General features: G+C 28.7%; 1 protein-coding gene across 2 annotated transcripts; it reads right to left on the reverse strand.

The window, feature by feature from the left end:
• Positions 1 to 1,600: 1,600 nt before the first annotated feature.
• Positions 1,601 to 27,644, reverse strand: LOC123290857 (pollen-specific leucine-rich repeat extensin-like protein 2). 2 transcript variants are annotated; one of them, XM_044871205.1, is made up of 6 exons: positions 27,550 to 27,644; positions 22,516 to 22,680; positions 15,074 to 15,165; positions 4,665 to 4,747; positions 3,920 to 4,253; positions 1,601 to 2,236 (listed from the first exon to the last, which is right to left on the reverse strand). In XM_044871205.1, the coding sequence occupies exons 2-6, from the start codon at positions 22,623 to 22,625 to the stop codon at positions 1,989 to 1,991; spliced, it is 867 nt and encodes a 288-aa protein (XP_044727140.1). In that variant the 5' UTR covers positions 22,626 to 22,680; positions 27,550 to 27,644; the 3' UTR covers positions 1,601 to 1,988. The 2 variants fall into 2 exon arrangements, with proteins under 2 accessions (XP_044727140.1, XP_044727141.1); XM_044871206.1 differs by lacking the exons at positions 22,516 to 22,680; positions 27,550 to 27,644 and adding an exon at positions 15,247 to 15,379.
• Between the last annotated feature and the right edge of the window lie 47 nt (positions 27,645 to 27,691).

The following is a 27,691-nucleotide window of genomic DNA, read 5'->3' on the forward strand; positions in this document are numbered from 1 at the left end:
AAATAAAATAAAGTATAAAGTAATTTATAAAGTTTAAATTATCTTATAAAAGCAACAAGTTTTCGAACGTACAAAAAGATATTTCGTTTTAACTCTTAAATTGAATGCTTTTTGGTAATCCCCACACACTCTCTTTTGATATTAATTATTACTAATTAATTTGTAGGAAATATGACTAGGAATTAATTTAAATAAACGTTTCGTCATTTGTTTATGACTTCCTCAGCAACAATGATGATTTTATGAATTAATTATTACTGTATGGCATAGCCACTCATTTTGAAAATGGTTGTTCAGAAAGCAAGAAATTTTTCTTGTTCAACATTTTTCCACATAAAGAGATCTTTGAAATAATATATTTGCATTTCTTTATTAACTTTATAACATTTATAGTGCTGTAAATACGTAGAAAAGTCGTAAATACGTAGAGGTCAGTGAATGCGAACGACCAAAAAGACAAATGACAAACCTGTGCTAACTGAACCTACAACTAAGTTGTGAATATATTGCCAAGCTAATTTCATAACAAAAATTACATTATAATAAAACAATGTTTGTAAGTGAATGAAATAATGGTAATTTTTTAAGCGTATTTCATTTTGACGTTTTGGTATTTGTACAAAGATTTGGACCGTTTTGGGTATTGGACAGTTAAGTTTTTGGCTGTTTTATAATCAAATACGCTCATATATTTAATCATATCGTGAGCGCCTTTTATTATCTAGTTCACGCACTGTAAGAATGATGATATTCGAAGACGAATCCCATTTAACACTTGAATAAATTGCTTTTGTTGTCATTTTAATGTACATAAAAAGTAAACACATGGCCTTAATTTTTTGTATTTTGTAGTTGTTTTTTTATACATTGCCTCACATCATCTATTTTTTGTTAACAAAATAAAAACTATTTTGCTAAATAGATAAAATAAAGAGATATTATATTTTAGACATTATTTAGTTGTTTTTTTAATATATATACCCTTTATCTAGTAATTTTGTAAAAGCTTCTTGCTTCCTATATCTTGGTAACATGTAAAAACAGTTATCTTTAGTTAGATTTTTCCTCAACGTATCCACTTCGCGTTCCATGCATGTAGTTGTTATTTTAAAAAATTCTTTGAATACACTCCTACATATCTCGGGAGTGATTTCTTGAACCGTTCCCCTTGGTAATAAAGAAAAAATTGATACATCTTGGAAACCTTCTTAACCCTCTTTTTTCGGTAGTAGTTGGGGGTTAATCTGTTTTTTACAAATTACAAAAAAGTATGCATCAAATAAAACGCTCATTTTGTGGCACCCTGTAAATTCGATGTCAAAAGTGAATAGCTGAATGTTAGTATTTTCGAAATCGCAGATTTGTATATAGAATAACTTTTTTCGTAACCTTATAAAAAAAAGTTTTCCATCCGGAACTTAAGTAGACACGCTGTATAATTGATTTTCAAGTATCTTTTTACATCTTATATAGGCAGAATTTTTATGATGATGAAGTCATGGACCATGCAGTTATTCTAGGGTTAAATATTTGTATGTTAAAAAAAATCAGACACTTTTTTGATAATATTTTTATTGAAGTTTTTTAGCTGACACTTTAATAATAATATTTTTGCAAGAGTAGAAATAATGATTCATTTTAAAAATTCGTAAATAGTCGTTTCGTGCATAGTTTTATGTGAGGGACAAAGGACGACAAGGCATTATTATTTAACACCCGAAATATAAAATATATACAAATAGAAAGTAATAGAAAGACATTGCAGAATTATAAAGCATAAATATTCCATCTGAATGTATTTTTGTAAGCGTAAGATTTATTTTTATATTAACTTATACATAGCTACCGAGCAAGCTAAATATTTCTGCAATTCAAGCAATTTTATTATCACACTTAAATAAAATAGCTTTAGATATTAAGAATTGACATGTAACTAAAATTTAAAATATTTTCATGTTATTTTGAAAGTTACATGGATTATTTATGTGTTAAAGATTCGATTGTCCAGGGTATTGGGGTTCTTCATAATAATGTTGTGTGCCTGGTGGTGCTTTGTAACCAGGATATGTGCTATTAAGGGCATGTTGAGCAAAGAATCCTGAATAATCTTTATTAATCCGACGGGGTCTCATTGCAGGTCCTTTTGCTAACTCTATTCGAGCTCTATTTTCTGCTTCAGCTTGTGCTTTCACACTTGCTGGCGGCCATTTTTGATCACCACGCATATTGCTTCCTCCTGTAAAGACAAAAAATTTGCATTTTTCCAAAATAACGAATGACATATACATTGTTATCCAAAAAAGTAGGAACACTGTAATTCTTTTTTTGTCTTGCGATTTACAAAAAAAATTATCGTATAGTTTTTAGTCATGGCATACTTAGAGCACTCTCAAATATTTTATTACTTTTCCGATTTCTTTTGGGAAATTGACACTTAATAAAATATTGGTAAGCTAGATATTTGGTTGCCTAAATTTTCCATGTTTTCCTTGTTCCACATAAATATAATTTTATACAGTTTGCTTTAAACACAAAAGATTTGTAGAGTATTATTTTCAGGAGTTTTTATTCCGCGAAATATTAGCCAAAGAGTTACAAGTAATTTTCCTATATCTTATATAATTAGAACTACTTTGTAGACCTGACTTTTTTCTATCCATTATGAGTAAATGGAGGTGAATGGTGTCTACCGTTTACTTATTTTGACATTAAAAAATAAAATTGTTCTCAAAAATGTGAAAATTATTCAGAAGTATAAAATAACGATTTCTTAATGATAGTCCAATCATCTTAGGGTTTCACCTGGGAATCTAATGGAGTAAACTGTATACTTTATTTTGATAATACAATTGTCTACTCAAAAGTGGCATTTGCTCACGTGTCAGCGTCCTAAGATATTTAAGATCAAAGGTCACAAAAATCAGTTTTTTGAGAATATCTTGTTTCCTTTACCTTTAATCGTATTTACATTATATAGACATTTTAGAGGATAAAATTGTCTACAAATTTCACCTGAAAAAATTTTTTATTCGTTGAATCTTTTTTTAAATAGGGAGCGCAGAAGATGGAACGCTCAGCTATACATTACTTAGTGCAGGATCAATTCTGAATCCCAGTCGATTATATTTCATAATCTTCTATATACCTATAAATTTCTTTTATTGTTTCTGTGACGTTTTCGGCTTGTTGAACCTTTCTTGTTGGAGATGATATTGGCCTTAAAAATTGGTGTAGTAAACGGTGTGGTGTTTTGCTTCAGCAGCAATTATTATTTATAATTATAATATACAAAGATTTATCCTCGACAACTTTTATAAGAGTTACATATGATTAATGACAAGGGAAACGGCATATTCTCAAAAACATTTGTACCATCAAAATAAAGATTTTTTCAAATTTTCAGCTTATCCTGTTAGATTGCGAGGTTAGACTTTTTTTTTCTTTGTTAAGATGAGTGGATTATAAACATTTTTAACTCCCGAACTAAAAAAAGGGGGTGTTATATGTTTGACCGCTATGTGTGCGTGTCTATCTGTCTGTGGCATCGTAACGCCTAAACGGATGAACCGATTTTGATTTTTTTGTGCCGTTTGAAAGGTAATTTAATGTAGAGTGTTCTTAGCTATGTTTTAACTGCGACTTTAGGGTCCCGTACGCGAAAAAAATAAAAATTGGGAATTATCACCAAAATCGGCTCAGCTTGGAAAAGGCTTTAAGGAAAAGGGTAATTTAATGGATAGTGTTCTTAGATATGTTTCAAGTGCGAGTTTAGGGTTCCGTACCCGAAAAATTTGTCGGGGATTTTTTACATTTCACTTGTATAGTGTTAGCGTTGCCAATTATCAATTATATCTAGGCAAATGTTAAAAAATATTTGAGTGTTATTTACTTTTCGAATGGCTTTATATACAAACCGTACCTTGGAAATTCGTGGTCGCTGGTTGTGATATAAAAACTGGTGATGGAGCTTGATGTATTGGAGGCTCTTTTCGTAGAGTTAGTAAACCAGAATGTGGGGCAGGTTGATAAAATTGTGGTGGGGGTGATTGATATTGTGGTTGTACCGGTGCTTGAAATGGTTGTGGTGATTGAAAACTTGGTTGTGGTGATGTAGCCACTGGTGATGGTACGTGGGACCAACCTTTTGATGACGTGTTATTTTGTGGTTGTTGTAGATTTAATTTTAATTGTGGTGAAGGACTATTGTATTGCTGTGGTGGCGAAATGGGCGTTGCTTGATATTGTGGTGTTGTCTAAAACAAAGATTTTAAATTAGGAATATTTCACCCTGGGAGACACTATCATAAAATTTTGAGCTACTTTCTACGAGTATGGCGATTCCTAAATAAGTTGAATTACATAATTATTGAGTGACTTCCTGCCATAGCGCCCAGAAGCCAGATTAAAAGAATTTGTTACAATAACTCTTGACCTGATGTGAAAATTGTTTTGAGTGAAAACACATCGATTTAGATATCGAAGGGGTTGACCCCTAGCCACTTTTTTTAATATTTTAAATTATTAAAATATTAACAAATAAAAGTGGACTAAGCAAAGTAATTTGGAAATTTTATTTCTTATCATAATTATGGAGTTCCACAAAGTAAAGCTCTCTACAATTAATTATTAATGTATATTTGGATAATATGATTTGGATTGCTCACCTTGGCGTAAACAGGCTGTTGTTCTTCTTCGTTCGTGTAATTATCGGTTTCAGGTGGAGGAGGCCAAGCAACACGTTTCAATTCTAGAACAGAAGAATACAATTGTTAATAATTAATCTAGTGGGATAATTTCGTCAAATTGCAGTGTTTAATTTTTAGTTTTATTTTAGTTTTCATGTTTATTTATTTTTCTCTAGTTACAATAAGATCTTCGTGTAAATACAAAATGTATGAAAAGTATAATATATATGTATCATACTTAAAAATCTGCCAAAGAATCAGTTTAATCCCAGAACGCGTTTGAATGTGGTCTTTGGTAATGATATTTGTCCGCCAATATGAATGCTTTTAAGTGGTATAATGGTTTGCTTATCTTTTTTGTTTGATATAATGATATATGGTTAATTGTAAAGAACAGCGCGCGAAAGACGACCCAAAAATAACGATTTTCTGTTCTATAAATGCTTGAAAGATGGAATTTTCACCAATCTACTCAAAATAAAGTCAAATTAACAGAAAACTTTTATTTTTCACATCATAACCGTAGATGATAGTTCAAAGTCCCTTGATCACAATAAACACAGTTTTGGGGCCTCTTACGGGACGAAATTTTGATTTATTTCATTTTAAAATTGTGTTTTTTAACATAGTACCTTATGGAAAAACTCAAAACAATGTTAACTGTACTAAAATTAATCGGTGATTGAGCTTCAAAAAAGGTTTCATCATGAAGAAAATTTATCACAGATTCTGTTTGCCTTACGACGCTTTCCAAATAGAAAACATAAAAAACTTTGGTTTTTGACGCTTTTACAATATTTTTGGAGCATTTTATTACATTTACGTCATACAAATTGTCCAGTTGAATAGTTACGTGACGGCCGGATTACTTTAAAAAAAAAGAACTCTTATTTTCAAATTCTAAAGGCATTAATTTTTTTTTAGTTTTATATAGGCGGGTTTTTTAAGGATGTATGAGCACGGTAGTGGGGGCATAAATTTAAAAAATATATATTCTCTATTTTGATGATAAATTATATTATAACTTGACGATATAAGACGAAAAGTAAGAATAAAATTTTTAGATATCTGGCGTTATTTTCAAAATACCGAAAATTGAAAATTTTGCTTAATTATTCAGCTTTCGATATTTCGAAAACCAAGGTACATATCGAAAAATTTTATTCTTATTTTTCATCTACATTCATGAAGTTATAACAAAATTCATCATCAAAGTTGAAAATAAGATAAAAATAATTTCAACCCTAAATCTACCCTACTCTTACATCCCTTATATGGATGGAGACACTTGGTTTTTTTCTTTTCTATGTCATTGCCTATATGTTTACTTTCTATTAAAAAGTTTTTTTTTAGCTTGTTTTCATTCATTCCAAGTGAAAATTATCAGAAACTTTTAAAATATGTTGTTTTTTGAGATTCCTCCTTAAGAGCCAATGTATTTTATATCGATTTTCAATGATTTTTTTCTTAAAAATTTACATGGATACCTATGCTAAAATTTTAACCACATATTCTTTGAGTAAAAGTCTATCTTTAAAAAAATTTTGAGCCTTTAAATCAAACATTGTTGCCATGCTCATACATCCTTAAAGAAAGTAGCCAAAAATTTCATTATTTGTGTTCAAATTACATTTACTGACTCGCAAAAAATTTTTTCTTTTGTGTTTTCTTAAATCAAGTATTCAACATTGAAAATCACATTGGTGGCTCGTATAGTAAACAGCTTTTTCAAATTTGAGGTGTAAAAATATTTCATATGACGCATTTAACTTTCTAAATAAAATTTTTGTGAAATGAATTTAAGTATTTTTCCGCATAAAAATAATATTAATAACTAAAAGTTGATCCAAATAAATATCAAGAAGGCCATCGTAATGTTAATTTTAGAAAATTAACGATAATAATGAAAATTTTGTATGCTAAATACATATTATAAAAAATTATATTAGAGATTACACCACCTACACAATTTTGTTAAATATTTAGGTAAGTTGTCAACGACTAATAAAAAAGATTTCATTGTATGATGATATTTTTAACAAAATAATTCATTTTGAATAAAGAATGAATACAATTTAAAGTACCTACTACTAGTTCAGATATAATTTCAAATTGAATCTTCTTCAGGTGATCTACAATAATGGTATAATCTATACAAAATCGTTTATAAAAATTAATGAAGTTATATCTTAATTAATGAAGTTATATCGCAATTCGTAAACCATGAATGAGTTTCGCAAATGTTTTTGTAACTTTTCTATTATATCCAATATGTAAACAATAAATAGTAAAAGGAATCAAACGATTCATGTAAAAGTTAACACTGTAAAAATAATTAATAAATAGGCAACCTGTATTACGTACATGTTACATATGTATGAGCGTTTTTTGATTATTTGTCAGCCATGAAAACACTAATCTTATACATGTATAACGTATACGTAATACAAGTTTATTAATTTTTACATATACTTAAAGCATCATTTAATTAACAATTTATTATTTATTAACAAATAGAAACAGTTCTAGTGTTTACAAATGGTATTTGACACCAAGAAACACATTCGACTAAGCTTTAGCAAAAAGTGAGCGGTTTATTTAATTTTCCTTAATCTGTTACATCTTTGACTGTACAAAACTATCAACCATCCGACATCCATTAAAATTAATTTTAAAACTAAAAACCTGTCTTTATTTCTTGCTATATAAAAACTGTTTACTGTTTTATCTTTTTACTAATACACTTTGAGCGTAGATAATAAATGTCTTCATACATAAAATAATTTGCATCAAAACAATAATATCAAAAATCTTGAAATATTAATTGAAGAACAAAAAAAAAAAGAAGCGTTATAGGGAATAATAAAAATATTTATAATTATATATAGATGTTGAACTAGCACTGAAAATTAATAAAAATTTAAATTTAGATCCGAAATTTGGAGTAGAAATGAATCATATTCAAACACATATATGTACCAAGATAATTTGTTTTTAATGAATAGTTGTTAGTTTCAATGTAGACATCACATAATTAATTTTACACAAAGATTAACTTAATTTGTAGGTTTGCTTATCTTTTTTTATTATATGAGTCTTAACGTAGATCACCTGAAGATGATTCAATTTATATCGAAACTAGTAGTGAATTAAAAAGAATGCAAATAAATTAATAAATTCAAAAAACCTGCAAAATAAGTATTTTATTTTATAAAAAATGAATGGCCAGAATGTAAGTGTATCTTTCTGTGTTCGATTGTATCCTACTTTATTGCATTTCAATGAAATGTCAATCGTTTTGCCATAATTGCACAAGTAATAAGTACATGTAAAAAACTTTGATAAATGAAATGTCGTTTAGTTCATCAATTAAGGAGATTTTTGAAAAGTTATATGCCCATCTTCAGCCGAGAAGCACATTTGATTATTTTCTTATTGTTGTCCAACTTCAGAATATTTTAGACAAAATGTTCTTACCCAAACATGCTTCAGAACTAACACACGCTGTTCGCACAAATATTGTTTACATAAAAACAAATTTTTATGTAAAAACACAAATTGTTTTGTAAAAGACAAAATGTTGAGCGTGTGTGTGATAGAACCGAATAAAACTTTTGTAATATAATAATATATACATTTATATTTATCAAATTCTTTAATGAATTGTGGGAAAGTTGGATGATTATGGCACAATTCAAACAAATTAGTTGATTTGGAGCTATATATTATTCCCACGGTTCAAGGAAAAAAAAATGTTTTGCAAAAATATTTGGGCAACTAACCGATGTGTGTATATCCAACTAAGATATTGAGTATACTTTTGGTTTTAAGTCTTTTTAAATAAATTGCTTTCAATTGCAACAAAACTTAGTTTGATAATAATTTAGTTTCATCAGTGTACATTGAAAATGTTTTTATACAAAATGCCTTTGGATGAATGGTTTTGTATAAAATGGTTTTAAAATGAATGGTAATACGATGTGTATAAAAAATGAAAATATTATGTCTCTAAAAAACATTTGGATGCATCAGTGTGCGTTCGAACTTAATACGATAATGTACAGGGCTGTTCACGCTATACGACACGGAAGGTTATGCCTCATATTATACGATGCGGAAGAAACGGTTTAATATAACAAAATTTTCTTTCAGGAACAGATGGATGATTATTGGCTGTACATTTTAAAAATATTAAATACCCTGTTTTTTAATTCATTTTCAGGTTACACGATCAAAATAATGGTGTTTTTCATAAAGGTTTTCCTACTTTAAGCTTCACGGTTTTCGAAATATTCTGTATTTTCTGAAATTATAGTAGCAATTTTAACGTATAATTTCTTACAGGAAAGTTGATGTTATTTGATAGTTAACAGTTACAATTTACATTTACTGTTGACATAAACACTGTGTTGTATTTAAGTTAAACAAGTTAAAACTTGTAATTTTTAATCATCATTTTGGGACAACCCGTATACTTAGGTATACGGGTTGTATACCTAAGTATACTTAACGTATACCTGTATACGTTATTCAATTATTCACAGTTACGATCGAAACTCAATCGATTAGTAGACTCCAAGTTAATCTTGGTTTGAAAAGATGTAAGCTTTGAGAAATTATACGTTAAAATTGCTTTTATAATTTCTTTCAGAATATACCGAATATTTCGAACACCGTGAAGTTTAAGTTAGGTAAACCATGAGAAAAACAACTTTATATTGGTCGTAAACGATGAAAATGAAATTAAACACAGGATGTTTCACTTACAAAAATTCTACAATAACTCTCCATTTATTTCTGAAAGAAAATTTTGTTATAATCAAGCCGTTTAGCCATAATCTTCCGTGTCGTATAGCGTGAACAACCCTGTATATGCAGTTGAGGGTTTCGATTTTTCCCAAATTAATACTTAGTTTTTCGACTTCATTAAAAATTTATAATAATTATTATATAAAATTATATTGTTATTGATTCATAAGCAAAGAAAATTTTGTAGTGCTCAAGAAAAAGCAAACTCCCTGTATTAATCAAGAACGTAAATTGAAATAATTAGGGAAATTAAATAAAAAAAAACAGAAATTCCATAACTAGAATTTACTATGTTGTTTTATTTAGTAAAATATATATTTTCAACAATGGAAAAATATTGTAGTTAAACGAAAAATTGCCAGGGATTACAAAAAAAAATAATTTTAAGCCAACAGATGAGTCAGTAAATATTAATAATAGCTGTGTAAAATTTTAATCTTAAAACACTAAAACGCATGAGAAAATATTACCATTCATAAAAAAAATGTTTACACACCCCTTAAAAATTTGTTTTTACCTTATTTTATTAAGTAAAATTTTCCAACACACTAATTTAAAAAAAAAAAGAAATATTAAGTGCACCCGATATATTTGTTTCACCCAAATAAACTTAAATAAAATAAAACGTATATTCTCAAAATGTTATTAAAATGATGAATGCGCATGCGATTTACGTGCGCAATAATATGATGATTAGGTGAGTGCAAGTATTATAAATTTGATATGTGATTTGAGGAGAAGTGTGTTTGTTATACCTGTGTGTGTTATAATAATCTCGACTAAATTATTTTTGTTCACCTGTCACCTAGAATTGAAATTAATTTCAAGACATCTTTGCTCTACATCTTTGTCATCTAACATAGTAGGTATGATGATATGAATCATGTTCGTTTGGACGACGAGGTCTTATGAATTAGCATCAGACATGATGATATATGAATAATTTTTTACATTCGGATAAAAATAAACATTATAGAATGATATCATGGCCAATTTTTTTTTATTTTCGTGAAAAATTGTTTTAATTGTGTTAATAAACTATTATTAAATTTAATACATAGTATTTTTTATTAAAAATAAGGCCAAGTTCATTTGGCATATGTTTAATTATGAATAATTTCGTAATAAAATTATTGGTAAATAAAAGATTACATTGTAAAATTTGTCATTTATCATCGAAAATTCATTTTACCATTAAAAAAATTTTCTTTCGTTGTTTAGTGTTTACATTTCTATAACTTAGCTGTTTACTAACTTAAATTAGTCATCTTTGTTAAATTATTTATTATACCTATTAATTTGGAATAGTAATTTATCATCATCAAATGTGAAAAAACAAATTTAAAAAAAAGAAAATATCAGAAAATTTAAACCATAATTATTAACCAAAATCGTGTGATTTAAGTAACACCGTTCGATTTGTTTGCTTATGTCAATAAGCATGAACAGCCGATCTGCTTAAAAAATCCGAGTGAAGTTTCTTTCCCGGGATTATCCATTTATTTGGATGCAAGAAATGACTCATGAAAAGTCCATTGCAAAATCATGGGCCCTAAACAAAATTTTGAAGGTCAAGGATCCTTTATATTGATGTCAGCAAGGCGTTCGATAAAGTATGGCACCCCGGCTTGCTCTACAAATTAAAATAAAAATCCCAAGTACACATTACTGTATTTTGAAATCATATCTAGAAGATGGACATTTCTAGGTCAAAGTTCAAGAGGAATTATCTGACTTGTTTCCTATTCAATCTGGCGTACCACAGGGTAGCGTTTTGGGTCCAACTCTCTATTTGATATATACCGCGGACTTATCAACCCTCGGCAAAAGTACCACTGCTACTTTGGCAGAAGATACTGCTATACTATCCAAAGATGTGGACCCCAATGTAGTTTCTCAAAGGCTACAAAATAGTATAAATAAAATAAAAAACTCGTTACAAAAGTGGCGTATTCAAGTAAATGAACAAAAATCAGTTCAAGTAGCATTTTCTTTAATGTCAGTTTTCCACAAGGAAACAAAGTGAAATACCTAGGAATTCACTTAGACAGAAGGCTAACTTGAAGCAAACACATCTGGTTTAAGAGAAAAAACTTTCTAAAATTCTCAAATTTAAAAATTCTCAAAACTTTACTGTCTGTTAGACCATAAATCAAAGTTATCATTACACAATAAAGTGCTAGTGTATAAAACAATTTTAAAACCTGTGTGGACTTAGGATCCAACTACATTATAGGATCCAACTATGGGGAACTGCTAAAAACAGTAACATCGAAATTCTTCAACGGTTTCAATAAAAAGTGTTACGAGCCATTAGTGAACCTCCCTGGTATGTGCGTAATGACGACAGTCTCGTAGTCTCGAAGTGCCCACAATGTGTGATGAAATTACGCGGTTCAGTGAAAGTTACTGGACTCGCCTTGAAAGGCACCCAAACGTTGAAGTAATCAATTTCTTAGACAATAGTGAAAGAGTAAATAGACTAAATAGACAAAGTGTTCTAGACTTAAGATTTAGATTTACGTAAATCGTTTTAATTATAGTTTACATACTATAAATTCGATTAGGTGTATACCAGTGGGTAGTTAGCGTTCTGTCTATACAGCAGACCTATTTATTGGTTACTTTAGGAACTGATAATAGAGTATTAGGATACAAAAAAGAAAAAAAATTTGCAATGGACTTTTTTTAGGTCATTTCTTGCAGCCGAATAAATATAATCCCGGAGAAATTTCACTTGGATTTTTTAAGCAGAAAAACCTTTATTTTCCTGGACTAACATATTTTCATATTTGAAACAATTATTCATGTCAGTTTGAGCAAAATGAATAAAAATATTCTAGCTTATCATATTTACTAATACCTATTTGTTTCATGTGCGTCACAGTTGTTGAGGTGTTCATAATATTTATAATTTCCAATTAAAACACCTGCTTTGTATTACATTTAAATATCTGTTAAATTTTCATTTTTCAAAATTGTTTTCAATACACTTACACGTTACATAGAATGAATGCAGGCAGGCAACATCATACATTCCACCGTTAATTTATGAATATGTTTTTCTTTTTGTGTTAAAATCAACACACTCAAGGTGATTGTGAAAGATATAGAATAATAACTAGGTATTTATAATTAATTTTAATAAGAAATTTTTTCTATTTTTAAAAACTCCAATGTTTAAAGTAACAAGTGAAAACAAACAATTGACTGAGTTAATTGTTGAAATACCATGTATAGACAGTGTTGATTTCTTTATCACATTACACATACAAACATGTGACACATACATAACTGATAATCAAGTATAGTACATATTATAAAATTTTGATAAGGAACATTTTTTACATTTAAACTTTTGTTATATCTCTAACGGTTTACAAGATGGGTCCTACGGACCCAAGACCCAATTGACCTATGATGCTCGTTTACGAACTTGACCTCACTTTTTACGCCCTGAGTACGCTGTAAAAATTTCAGCTTGATATCTTTTTTCGTTTTTGAGTTATCGTGTCCACAGACGGACGGACGGACAACCGGAAATGGACTAATTAGGTGATTTTATGAACACCTATGACAAAATTTTTTTCCTAGCATCATTATTTTTAAGCGTTACAAACTTGGGACTAAACTTAATATACTATGTATATTTCATATATACACACCTATTTAAAAATGCAATAAAACCCATGAAATTGTGCACAAAATAAGAGATAAGGGATAAGTGAAGATTATAACGAGGATAACTGCTACTTTTATAAAAATAACTCTGACGATTTTTGACAAAAATTTTTTTAAAATTATTTTTTAACTGTTTCGTTTCCAGTAAATGTTCTCGTAATATCAGGCATAGTAAAATACCGATATCTAAAAGCTAAAAATTTGGTGTTTTTTGAGTAATTTTTCCCTTAGACAATAAAAAAGCATATTTTCATTGTACCCCAGATCTGCGTGCAAGAAAAATTTGATGTTGAAAAAGTACCAGAAGAAATCAATAATAAATGAATATTCATTAAAAAAATTTTTGCCCAGTGTGGCAACTAATTCGGTTCTACACGATACAAATTGGGCAACTATAAACAAAACAATATTTGCTTATTTCATTGGCTTAATTAAAATTTCAAAAACACAATAATAAATATATTGTTATTATTTACTCAATATTAAGCAACTTTTATTTTTAAATCATAAACAATCAATTAAATATGAAAACCTTTTTCATGGTAAATTATAAAAAGAAAGTTAGTTTTCAAATCATCATTAAAAAGAACATAACACATCATAATTCTGTCAACAAAAATGGGTGGCTATATGTCTGGTGTAGTCATAAGAGTGATATGTGATGTCCATAAAAATTTGCCTTGTTTTATTCTAAAGAATGGACCAGTAAAATTTTATATGCCAAAGCGGCCTACACATATTAAAAATTTTCCGCTGCTATCAATAAAAAATTTTGATTATGGAATTAAAAGAAATATTTTGCAAGAAGGCCGTAGATTTCTTTCACCAAATTTATTGTGGATGACACTGTTAGCCAGCGAAAATATTCGTCCGAGATTGTTAAAATCGGTGTTTAAAAGAGCTTTAAATGGTTACTTTTTAAAAGAAATAGCTACATAGGCTACATTTGGAGTTTTCGTGTCGTTTCGATCAACTTACCGTCAATTAATATACTGGTGTGAAAAACTGGAAAGACTGCAGCGGTAAGTTATCCTCTTCGACAAATTAGTTTTTTATAATACAATTACATTGTGCATTAAATGTAAAGTATGTTTCATATTTTACATACTTTTTAAAAGTCATATAAATGGTTTACTTTAAAGAAACATTTCAAGATTTATTTTCCCTCTCTCCCCTCATCGCACCAATTTCTACGCAACCTTGGCAGTCTTTTCAACATATTTTGATGTTATTACAAAAAATGCGGACAAACAGCGAAGGCAGCATGTGTACACACAGATGTTAATCTAAAAGTGGTGTTATTTTATTGTCCTGACTAAGAAACGTAAAGATATTTTGAAAATTTGAGTATAAATTTTCGGACCTTTTACAAGAAATTCCCTATGGGAAGTTAATAACAAATAATCCGTTTTAAATAGTAATAATAATATATTTAATAAACTACCGATATCATTAAAACGTTTAAGTTTCTCTGGGAATGGATCTTTAAATAATACTGGATCAGCACGAAATTCTACAGCTTGTAATGGCATTTTACCAAATTCACGAGCAAATCGATCAACGCATGCAGATCTTTCAACCATATGCCCTAAATCAGCGGATAACATTTCAGTATTCGTACATTCAGGGCGTTTAAATATTTTACGTGGTGTAACTTTTATTGGCCTTTAGGTAGAAAAAAAATTTTGACCTTTAAATCAATTATTATTGCCATGCTCATACATCCTTAATAAAAAAAAACCAACCAATTGATGAATGAATACAATTCCACCAGTATAGAAGAACTATAAATGCAATTTTCCAAAAATAATTTATTTAAAAAAAAATTATTCCTTATTTAATTATTTGGTAAATTTTGAATATTTAAATAAAAAAATAAAAAAATAATTAAAACTTACTTTTACCACCAGAACGTTCTTCCTCTTCGAGCATACGTAATACAGCTGAATTTGCTAAGTTCGCTGGTTTTGCTAAATGATGAAAGTCGATTCTGCAATCACAAGAAACAATAATATAGAAAAAGTCTCGCAAAAGTAATTTAATAAACAAAAACAATTATTAACAAACTCACTGAGAATTAATTAAAAAAACCATTTTGATGAGAGTATGTGCCGCGCGAACTAAGTATATAAACTGGGTATTATGAGTTTGAATTTGATGAAGTTTAATTAAGAAACTTCTATATTTAAAATAAATTGATTAACCAAAATGTAATTGAGAAAGTATGCAAGTCATTTCTGGTTGTACCTATTGCATGCAATATTATGTATTTATATAGTGATAAATCTGTTTTTAGTATGCAGCCAGCCAACCAACACCACCTTGATATTTTTCGACAATAATAATTTTTGATGAGTAAGAATGAGTAAATGCCTGATTCATACTCGATACTAAAATATATACATGTTTGACAAAAAACAAATTTTACCAAATGATAGAAGCAGGGCCGGATTAACAAGTAGGCAGAAAAGGCAGTTGCCTGGGGCCCCCGATTTTAAGGGGCCCCCAAAAAATGAAAAAGACTTCTAAAATTTTCTTACAAACATAAAATTCTAGAGAGTGAAAGGAAATATAATCAGAACTGAAAATAAATTTTACTCAAATAAATAAAACTCAATTGGCCGCATTCAAAAGGCGACGACCGACGAACTAGACAAAGTTCCTAAAAAGGACATTTCCGACTACTTTGACAAAACTTATAGTCATTTGTATAAGATTCTAATGGAAGATCAATTAGCCGATGTATTTCCTAACACAGAAATAGCTCTTCGGATTTTTTTAACATTAATGATCACAAATTGTTCTGCCGAACGATCCTTCTCGCAATTAAAAAAAAATCAAAGCTGCTGAAAGAGCTACAACGCGACAAGAGCGATTCGAGATGTTAGGTATACTTTGCATTGAGTCAGATTAAGTTTGTATTTTTTAATCGAAAAAAGAAGGGAACGGGCGTGAAAAAAGGGCCCCCAAATTGATGATTGCCTAGGGCCCCGTTGAGGATTAATCCGGCCCTGGATAGAAGTCATTTGGTATCTACCATTTGCACGGTATTTTTGCTAAAGCGCCAAAATATTAAGCGCCTCCGTACTTAAGGTGTTCCGTACATGCTTAGTATACATACATATTCAAATAAAGTATTATTTTTAACTCTAATGTATAAACGCAAGGTATTCTCATAGCCAAACTTCTATTTTATCATATTAAAGTCTGTATAATATTAGACTCTCTCTTCAACTACTTATATTCTAAATATAATTGTTTCTGTTCAACAATAAAATTAAATAACTTTCAGTAATTATATCTCAAGAATGAGACTGTCAATAATTTTGGTTATTTTTTAACCCCAGAACAAATACATGATCAGTTAGTTTTTTTAAAGTATCTTAAATCTAGTTTTTTTTCTAGAATTAAAAAACTTGTTAAAAACATGACAAAAGACATACCTCAGTCTACAGAGAATTTATTTCTGCATTAAATTACAGGAATTGTTTTATTTAAATAGGTTCAGTATCACGTTCTGAATGTAAATGCACAAAATCCTTACAAAAATAGGCGGGGGAAGTGCCTCCATTTTAAGGAAAACCGTTTTATGCTATATCTGCATAACGGCGCACTTTAAACCAAAAATGGTAATAACCTTTATTGTAGATAATTAAATTACCTACCTTTTTTTTAAAATAATATTTTTTTTGTATCACTAACTGTTTATGACTTATATGACTATGACGATTTACTTTTTGATTATTTGACCGATATCTTTTCTAATATTTGTTTAAACAAGAAAATGATAATAACTTAACTTTTAAATCTACAAATTTCCTTACACTTTTACTTTAAACTTTTTTTTCTAAAATTAATATTGTTGAAGATATTACGCGTTCAATATTGCATTACAGATACAGATAATTGAGAATTTTTTCTTCCACTAATTTACAAGAGTTATTTTTTTCGAAAAATAGGTTTATTATAACGTACTGAATGTAAATACACAAAATCCTTACAAATTTGGAGGGGGGAAGTGCCGCCATTTTGAGAAAAACAGTTATGGCCTATAACCCCGCAATCATGCACTTAAAGCCAAAATTTTTGTAGATAATTAAATTTCCTATCTTTTAAGTCAAGTTTTAAAAAAAAAAAATTTAAGCGGTGGTCGCTGCTTTTGCAGGTAAGAAGGCAAATTATTTGTTGCTAATTATGTTACTAGCGTTAACATTTTTCATATATTTATTGAATTTTTATCAGTACACTATGTATACTTCTTTTGTATTAATCTTGCACCCGGTGGTTGCAACATTAAACGCGTTATAACTTCATAAATATTAATTTTAGAAAAAAAAGTTTAAATTAAATGTTTTAGGAAATTTGTAGACTTAAAAGTTAAGTTCTTATTATTTTTTTTGTTTAAACAAATATTAGAAGAAATATCGGTCAAATAGTCAAAAAGTAAATCGTCATAGTCGTATAAGTCGTAAACGGTTAGTGATACAAAAAAAAAATTATTTTACCAAAAATCGTAATCTAAGTAGTCATTAATACAAGAAAAAATTATGAAGAAAATAATACACGAAAGGACGATAAAAAGAAGATAAGATTTTGGGTTTTCTACCCCCGCTATGCAGATAACCCGCACTAATGTGCTGTCTCACGCTTTATCAAGTAATTTTTTGAGATTAAAGGAGTGAAGAACCCCAGTACAGTCTTTTTCGGTCAAGGTCAATACCTTTTTCACCCCTCCTGTTTAACAAGGGGTAAACCTTGGAAAACGAAGGGCACCACTTAGACCCTCACCGTGGCTACAATACAAAGTGAAACCTCTAACTATCCAGAGCCAGACTAATATAAATAATTATACAAGAAAGAATAATTAAAATACTTTAAAAATAAACTTTTTTTTTAAAGTATCATGGTTTGTTTAACTTATTTCGTGATTTTTTTTTGTATATTTTTTAATGATTTATTATCATTTTATTATGACATAAAATGAAAACGGATGTGAAATATAATGCGAATAAGTTTTTATAAATAGATTTTTAGAGCAGTCTACAATCGATTTGGAGTAAACATTAGTTAGTGAGCAAATTTGTCTATTTAATTATCTAACTGAAGAGATATCATTTCTGCAGGATTCTTGGGATCTCTTATTCCAAATTTTAAAGTCAGAAAATTACAATCTTTTACCAAAAAAATTAAAAGTAATCTAGAAAGGGAGAAGATACTGTCTCGAAAGATTTATCGACGCCCAGCCTAAATCGCTAATGATAGAAGTTTGAAATTTCGAGAAGATATTTATTTTAAACCGTAGGTGTCCTTTAAGAAAGGATTTTTCGAAATTCATCCCCTAAAGGGGAGAAATAGGGGTTGAAGGTTTATATGAAAATATCTACAAACCGTCATTTTTGAGCTCACTATTTAACCGATTTTAATGGCACTTTTTGCTTAGATATCATGACTTTATCGACTTCCGTTGGCATTTTATATTTCCACTCAGCACGATTTAACTTTTGACCTCTAGAGGACGAACAAAGCTTATTCTCTTTTCATCAAAATCGGTGCTATAGGTCAAAATTTAGAATTTCCGTCTTTTTTTCCCTCGTTTACTGTAGTAATGTGTTAAAAACAGATATTCACCGCGTACTTGGATACTTTAATAAGATAAGAGTTTTCAATTAAGATTTTTAAAGAATTAAAATGATCATCCTGTATAAATATAATTGAATTAAATTTGTTTTGTTAATTTTACCCGTTGAGTGATTAATGGGTATTACTTTCAATTTCTTAGATAACTTGCACATTTTTAATAAGATGAAATTTAAAATGTATACTTGAAATACAGAGTGTACAGAGAGTTGATGAAAATAACATCTCTACTATTTCATGCCTACTAATTTTTTAGGCAAATGTTATTCAAACTAATGTCTCCACACTCGCTACATTAAAATGTTCGTGCATTATACACCTCAATAGTCCCATAAAATGAACTTTTAAACTACCATTCAACCTGGATGCGTGCATTTTTGAATATAAGTTCGCCTTGACATAAATTTGAAGTATACATAGTTTAAAATATTGAATTCTATTCAGGGGGTAGAAAAAGTTAAAAAGTAATCCCAAAATAACTTTTTTGAAAATATCTAGAAAACATCCCTACGTTTAGCATACGTTGCTATTACAAATACGTCGAAAGTGATCAGAAATAATTTAATAGAAAATTTTGATATCTACATTTTTTATTAACTTTTTTCCGTATCTTCGTATGTTTTCTAGATATTTTCAAAAAAGTGATTTTGGGGATAGTAGTTTTTAACTTTTTTCTACTTCTTTAGAATTCAATATTTTTAACTATGTATATTTAAATTTATGTCAAAACGAACTTATATTCAAAAATTCAGGCGTCCAGTTTGAATAGTAGTTTAAAAGTTCATTTTATTGGACTACAACTATTCTATAGAACAATGACGATGGTCATTTTTGACATCTATTAGGTAAGATCGGTGAACATTTGAAGAAATTTTTCCAAAATTCCATCATCAGTACAAAAACAACAGGGAATATTCATGTATTTTTATTTATATATTTTTAATTCATTGTTTGCACCGTTATAACAAAGTAAAAAATATAAATACTGCTTAAAAATGCTATAATTAAGTGTAAAAATGTTTAAAATACATTATAATTTTGAGATATTTAAACACAGTTTCTTGGCGCTTTCTGTTGATGACGTATAAGTACGTGATCTGTCAATTGGTGACAGTTCAATGTATAATTTACACTTTAAAAAAATGAATTTACAACATAGAATTTACACTTGTTATCATTAAGTTTTCTAATAAAAAGCCGTAGAATAGTAGAAATTAATGTAATATCATACCAAATGTAAGTAATTAATGCCATAGAGTATGTCAACAAATTTGACAAGTCAGTACTATGATGTCACGTCCGTTTAAAAATTGGAATTTCCCGTTTTAGAAATTTTGAATTTTTCTTACTGAATTTATACTTTTATTAATTAAATTTGAGTAATTAGAAAGATACTATTTTCCGAAAACGAATATACAGTAGACCCGCGGTAATCCGACCACTGTCTACTCTAGCACCCTTTGTAATCCGACATAACAATAACGGTAATTACAATGCAGATTTATGATAAATACATGAATTCTTCGTGGATGAAATTAGAAAATGATTGAAATCTTATCACTTTGATATGTAAATTGTTAGATTACAAGGTATTCTTTTTCAAAAATTCCGACAAATTCGATAATTTGACACCACCTTGCAAAACGTTTGTCGAATTACCGCGGGTCCACTGTATTGCATGAGGACAAAAAGATTTTTAGCCCATGATGCACATTTAAAAAAAATTAATTTTGGTACAGAGGTACATAGGACTTTGGGAAAGGAAATGCGCTAATTTTTGTCTATAAAAGACATCTCTAAAACTACCTTTCCACTTGCATTAACGCTAGAATGTTTAGAAAATTTTAGAAAAAACTTCAAGATCTACGTCGCAACTCCATGAAAATGGAGAAAATACTCTCAAAACAAGTAGAAAAGAGGTGATGACCATCACTTTCAAACAAACAAAAATCAAAATCGATTCGTCCGTTTAAGAGCTGCGACACCACAGACGTCACAGAATCGATCGGAATCTATTTTGTGTCGGGGGTTTCATTAAATTTTTTATGATGTTATATTTTTATTTTTATTGAAAAAAAAAACCGCAAATTTTTTATTTAGTAAAGTATATATTACATATATTATATATCACACCGTGTTAAAGTGCTTAAAAACATTTAAAAAGATTTTTGTGTCTCAAAAAATAAACTTTTTAACTATGGCAGGAACAATATATTGTCCTGAATCGAATATTGAAGAAAAAGTGGAGTTTTGTAACACAATAGCGTCTGCTACTCAGTGTATCATTATGAGTGCAATGTTCACAGAAAATAAACACTTACATTATAAAAATAATTTTTAGATTTAAATTAATCAAGTGCAATTGAACTTAATTTTTATTTCATTAGTTCAAATTTTAGTTTTCTTTGAAGTTTTAAAACGCGATATCTAAATATTTATTTTTAATCAAATTTCTATTTTGAACAAACTTGTTAAATATATAGGTACATAATTATCGAAATCTTGTTTTTAGATAAGAATATTTTATGTAGCCCTTAAAGTAAGAAAGGTTTTTCGAAAGTTATTATTATGATAAGATAAAAAATTAATACAATTAAATATAACAGTTAGTGTAGACGCTGAGTGGGTTTCGTATGCACTTACAGGTCCCACCGAACAAGGATTGTATTTCGACGTGTTCTGACCCACTGAATCCGAATTTTCAACTTGATCATCGCTCGGAGTGGGGGAAAATTTGTTATAAACAAATTAATTGTTTATACAGCCATAGATCCTATTGAACTTAAACTATTGAAAATTTTAGTACCATTTTATTCTACAGGAAAAAGAAAAATTTCTTTCTTTTATTCGTCTTGATACAACCAATAGAATGGGAGATTCTATTGGTTGTATCAAGATCGGTTAAAATTTATTAAATCGGTTAAAATTTAAAACAAAAGTGATAGTGCATAAGGTCGGCGCGTAGCACTTGGTTTGAAACGTCCGTAGATTATCCAATAAATAATATTTTTGTACTTTAAGGTTTCTGTATTTTAAAAGTATCAGTCTATATTTTAATAATATGCACATAAAAATACGTTTCATGAAATAGCAACGAAACTTGTTCGATCGTAAGTTTTAAGTTTTATCTAAGTTTTATATAATTATGTGAGGTTTTCTCACAGCCACATAATTTTTAACCAATAGTTTTCGAGCTACGGGTGATAAAAGCTGCACATATTAATATTATAGTTATAGTATATGACTACTGTCTTAATAATGATACATCGTACAACCTACCAACTTACAAGACACATAACTACACATAGTTGTCATATACTATAACTATAACATATGTGATACTTTGACGCGCGTAGTAAACTACTCCTTAAAAATTTTGTAGCCGTGAGAGCTTTTGATCAGAACGATCCAAAGAACATTTCGGGAGAGGTTAGAAAAAAATTCACAGAAAGCCATGTTCCTATCTAATCGCACGGGGTCCTTTACATATGATCTTTCCATTAATAATTTATTAATAATAATTAACCAATTTTTATTCAAATTAACTCATTTATGTTCAATTCATTTTTGTCGCAGGTAAAAGAAGTTAGCTTTACAATAAGGTACAACTGAAATAAATTTGGTTGGGGGTCAGATGTATCTTGATGGCATTTAGTAAAATAGCAAGTCATAAATAATAATAAAAATTTAAAATGTAACTTACCCCACAGCGCCATTATTCAATACTTGTTTTTCACGATCGAGTACGGCTTGTACATTTTGCGGCGAATACAATTTAATCGGTGAGTTGTATTGTTTATTCACTAATGACATTTTGATCGACTCGTTTAATAATAATCAGCAAAAAAATTTATCGTAGACTATTTGTCTGAAAGAGTGTAAAATAAAAAATAATTTTAGAACTAATTTAAAAAAAAATAATGTTTGATGTTCCAACTATTGATAAAAAATGTTTTATACTAAGAAAATATTCCATGAAAACTAATTATATTTTTTTCTCCCACAAGTATTCTAGAAGTATTTATTTTCAACTTATATATAATAGATACACAAGTTTTCTTGTGTTGTGTCCAAAAATTTCAGGTGAACGAATTTATGAAAAAATGTTTTAATACTACAGTCATTTTAAGCTGTTAAGTGCACAAGAAATAAAAAATGCTTAAAGTTATGAGAAGATACGTTCTTACAGATTTTTATGAATCGGAGAAACGTCTTTTGAGTTTCTGCAAAAGTATTAAAAAAATTATTGAAATATGGTTTTGCTTTTTTTCTTCTATCTTTTTTATGGATATATAGATTCCATTTTCTTTATGTAAAATATACTTTTCAGAACGTCTGGATAAATCATGGCCAAATTAAAGTAATTTGATTAGGGGTAAAAAGTTGAGTGGGAGAGTTTTATTCATCCGGCGATTACACCCCGCTGAGCAGCGCTATTACCATATGGGCAGTGTATTTTCTTCCAATATTACTTAATCATTTTGCAAATCTTAGTTAAAGTATACGCTCTACAAAGTTGGAAGGCATTATTTTGATGTCCTATATCAGCATTCTCTTGGTTACAAATTTTAGGCACCAAATTTCGATTTAAAGTGGTTGGGTCATTCCATGTCAAATCGATCAGTGGTTGGAATTGACCCCTTTTGATTTGAATGAATTTTGATCAGAACTTTTCTTTTATCATAAAACAAAGTTTTTTCATTTTCAGCTTTTTAATCTTAGTTTTTAAATATCTCGAAAACTATTATAGTTACACCAATGGCCGGCACTTTTTTTAAAGAGGATACTTGGAACTATAATATAAAATATTTTGAAAATATGTTCCAAAAAATAGTTAATTTGCAGAATTTTGAAAATTCAAAAATCTTAAAAATCGCCATCCGTCCTTTAATTTTTGGCTCTAATTTTTTCTAGAGTACCTCTTAACAAGCTCAAAAGATTCTAGAATTCTCAAGATGGGTTTTTTTTCTTTTAAAAGACATAAATTTTAAAGTATTGACAAAAAAAATTGTTTGATAAATTTTTGAAAGAAAAAAAAACTTCATCTTGAAAATGCCCCGCTTGCGGTTTTAGAACTTTTATATTTTAACAGAAATTCATATGGGATTCGATCACTGTCTTTTAAAGGTGAAAGCATTTTTTGTTGAACCAATCTCCTCGGATAGATTTTTGTGAGATTTGTTAATAAAACTATTTAATTATAGTATTAAATTAATATATTCAAATTACATTTTTTTGTAAATATTAATTTTTATGGTTAATTTCATATAATTGGAAACAAAATAAAATTGTTCAATCTGTATGAAATATACTATACATATACGAAAATATATTTTGTGGAATTTAAAATGGTTTTTACCTTGTTACTTTCGTATAAAACAGTTTTTGTTATTTTGTTAATGTGTGGTTTATTAATAGACTTTCATAACACAGTAAGCTATTTACATGCTCTTATGATTATACGATAATATTACATTAAGTGGAACTAAAGTTTCTTTCATTTAACTCATTTTTTATTATGAATTACTGTAGTGTTATTTATTTGTTCGATTTAAATATGTTTTTCGAAATATTTTACTCGCTTACGGAAGGGTCATATTTTTAGTAGTGTACGGAGTGAATGACTTTTCCATATTTGTAGTCATATGCTAGGATACCAAACGAGGAAAAAGAACGGCTGTTAGAAATTTACTTGACACAGGAATCGCTTCTAGCTACAGAAAAATACTTAGTCAAAAGTTGTCAAGAGTAACTATAGCTATATAGGACATTCGCCTGTATCCATGACATTGACCTGAAATTATAGTTTCAAGGTCATCTGAATTGTTCTAAAAATGATCTTGAAAATTTATCTGGGCTTAAAAGTTATTAACACGAACGAATGACTTTTATTGTCCTTGATAAGTTTTGCCTAAAAAATGTTTCTAAACTTAGCGTATTTTCTTTCGATTAATTGCAATAATGGCATATTTTTAATTTGTTTTTCCCCCGAAAGCAAACGATTTTCGAAAAAAATGTTTTGAATATAAATAGATGAGGATCAACTTTCGAATTTAAAGTGTTATCCTATCTCTTACCTTTTAGAATCTAAATTTACTATTAAAGCAACCCGAAGAACTAGGTCCAATCTGATGTCAGAATATATAATGTCCCCCATCAAACTCTGCAACTTTTGTTTAAGTTATTTTTTGTTGGTTAACTACAAAACGATCCGTTAGCCATAATATGTGTGTGTGTATGTATCTTGTTATCTTGGGAACGGCTCTAACGATTTGTCAAAAACAAATATAGTTTTCTTTACTCTATCTCTTATGGTTTTGGAGAAAATGTAAACGGGAAATGTAAAAGTAACGGCAAAACAATGACATTTACGAAAAAAATGTTTCAAACCAAAGTTGTTTATTTGTTCATAAAAAACATTTTTCTTCATCTATTTTGTTCTTTTTCATGAAAGGGGAATAAGTAAAAGCTACTTTTTACGCTGTGAACACGATATCAATATCTTAGCTCGATAACGCGTTTTGTTTTTGGATTTTTGTGATGACGATCAGCTGACAGACAGATTAACGTCCGGAAACTGAACAAGGAGAAATGGACTAATGAAGTGATTTTATAGATACCTATATCCAAAGAAACGGCCAAATTAAAAAACTTAAAAGAAAAAGCAAAAATATTTTGTTATTTTTTTATAAAATTTTTTTAATTAATTGCTAAACAGATGCTGTTTTTGAAACTCGAAAGCGTTTATTTTTTAAGAGAAAATAAAAGTTTAATATTCTTATTTGCCTGCAATTTTTAATAATAACGACCAGAAGTTTACTAAGTTTGTTTCAGGGCTTTATTATTATTTTTTGTGCAATTTTGCTCAGACCTGGGTGCTTTTCTTATAGGTATTGCTTTTGCCTATTATTCGATTGCACTATGATTTTAATTTTTGAAGTTAAATTGTTAATTTATAATTTATATACTTCATTCAATAATTGAATCATCAAAGTTGATGAATAGTTAATGCCTATAGCCCTAAATATTCAGAAAATAAGATTAATTTTTTAGAGCAACTTAAAAAGATCCAATGTCCAATACTTATACTATACAACTTACATAAAAACAAATGAAAACATACAATTGATTGAGATAATTGTTGAAATACTATGTATAGACAGTGTTGATTACGCAATCGTTGCTTTTTTTACGTCAAGGAAGTAAAGAAAGATAGAGCCACTGCCGTGGCTCTACGACTGTGTGGTCACACATACCTACATAACTGATATTCCCATATAATTCTTACTATTTAATTTGCGCACAATTTGTGCCCTCACGGGTAAACAGTGATGTTTACAAAAAAAAATGTTATAAACCAAAGTTGTTTGTTTATATAAGGAACATTTCAACTTTTGTTCTATCTATAGCGGTTTACAAGGGGGTTTAAACTTGGAACTAAACTAAGTATATCTTGATATATTTCATATACACATTGTAACATATAAAAATTGCATCTCAATTACCGCAATCCATGGCGATATACAATACACCCGAATTAAAATTTATCAAGTAATTCCAATGAAAGTTTATTAAAGTATGTATTTAAAAGAGGTCGTAATTTTATAGGTGATGGTGCCAAACATTTACGTGTTCAAGACTTGATTTAATTTTAAGTATGATGACTAATAACGAATGACTCGGCAAATTTTATTTTATAAAAATTAATATTTTTATTTAATTTTAACTTTAAAAATGATTTGTAAATGACCTATAATTTGTTTGTACGTAAATTACTTGTCAAAAAATAGAACATTCTTTCGTAAACATCCCTGTTTACCCGTTAGGGCGCAACTTGGGCAAAACTTTGGTGCCCATTGTCTCCATTCTAGAAAAATTTCGAAATTTTCGCAAGTATTTTCTGGATTTTTTTTTTGCTTTTCTAGAATGTTTCACAAAACCACTAGTTGGAGTTAACCTGAATAAACACACTTTTTAATAGTTTTGGAGAAAATAGACTCCAAAGTTTCTTCCTAAGTTGCGCCCTCATAGGTAAACAGTGATGTTTACGAAAGAATACTTCAAGTAAAAATTGTTAGTTTTTTAATAAGGAATAACTTTTGCATTTAAACTTTTGTTCTATCTATAACGGTTTACAAGATGCGTACTTTTTCATTTGATTGAATGAGCAAAAAAATTCCATTTTAAAATTGGCATATCTCAATTTTGGAGCTAGTAAGTCAAAAAATAAAATGATAAATGTGCACAAATACTTCAGCTAGAACTTTTAGTTGAATTTTTTTTAAGTCGATGCATAGTTTCTGTAAAAAACTGATTAAAACCCCCCATTACTCCCCAAGAAAGAATGTTAGATGCGCCCCTGAGAGGTCGACTATTTTTTACAAAGTGTTTGCAGCCTAACTATGGAAAATTTCTAAGATGCATTAATTTTTGCTTTACTACCATGATATTCTATTTAATTTACCTAAATGCATTTTTTACGTAAATGCATACCTAATTATTTTTAAATCAATATTTTTATTAAAAAAAAGTCTAAAAACTTTTAATTAAATTGGAGACACTTTGTTCAACCATTAAAAAAGCATTATTTTTTAAGATTTTAATCCGAATACAATAAAATAATTTTTTTGAGGTAATTAAGCGTTAATGAAGCAATTATTTAAAATAAACAAAGACAGTATAACAGTAAGTAAAATTCTTAAAAAAAATTAGATTTTTCTTATTTATTTTTAACTACCTGTGTATTATAATTAACAAAAAATAAAAATTGTTAAAATAAAACTTTTCACTGATTCGCTTAGTAACTGAATTAACGTCTTAACGTGTTCCAACTACTTACCTATATCTATACACTCGTCGTTTACGAAGTTATTCTCACA

The sequence above is a fragment of the Chrysoperla carnea genome, chromosome 1 (assembly GCF_905475395.1).
Source record: "Chrysoperla carnea chromosome 1, inChrCarn1.1, whole genome shotgun sequence".
NCBI lineage: Eukaryota > Metazoa > Arthropoda > Insecta > Neuroptera > Chrysopidae > Chrysoperla > Chrysoperla carnea.

What these genes read in the sequence shown, in the direction of transcription:
- LOC123290857 (XM_044871205.1), bottom strand. Translation starts at nt 22,625, where the DNA reads ATGTCATTAGTGAATAAACAATACAACTCACCGATTAAATTGTATTCG. An exon ending in AACAGCCTGTTTACGCCAAG is followed by an intron (nt 4,254 to 4,664) that starts GTGAGCAATCCA and finishes TCTTTGTTTTAG; the next exon opens with ACAACACCACAATATCAAGC. An exon ending in AGCGACCACGAATTTCCAAG is followed by an intron (nt 2,237 to 3,919) that starts GTACGGTTTGTA and finishes TTGTCTTTACAG; the next exon opens with GAGGAAGCAATATGCGTGGT.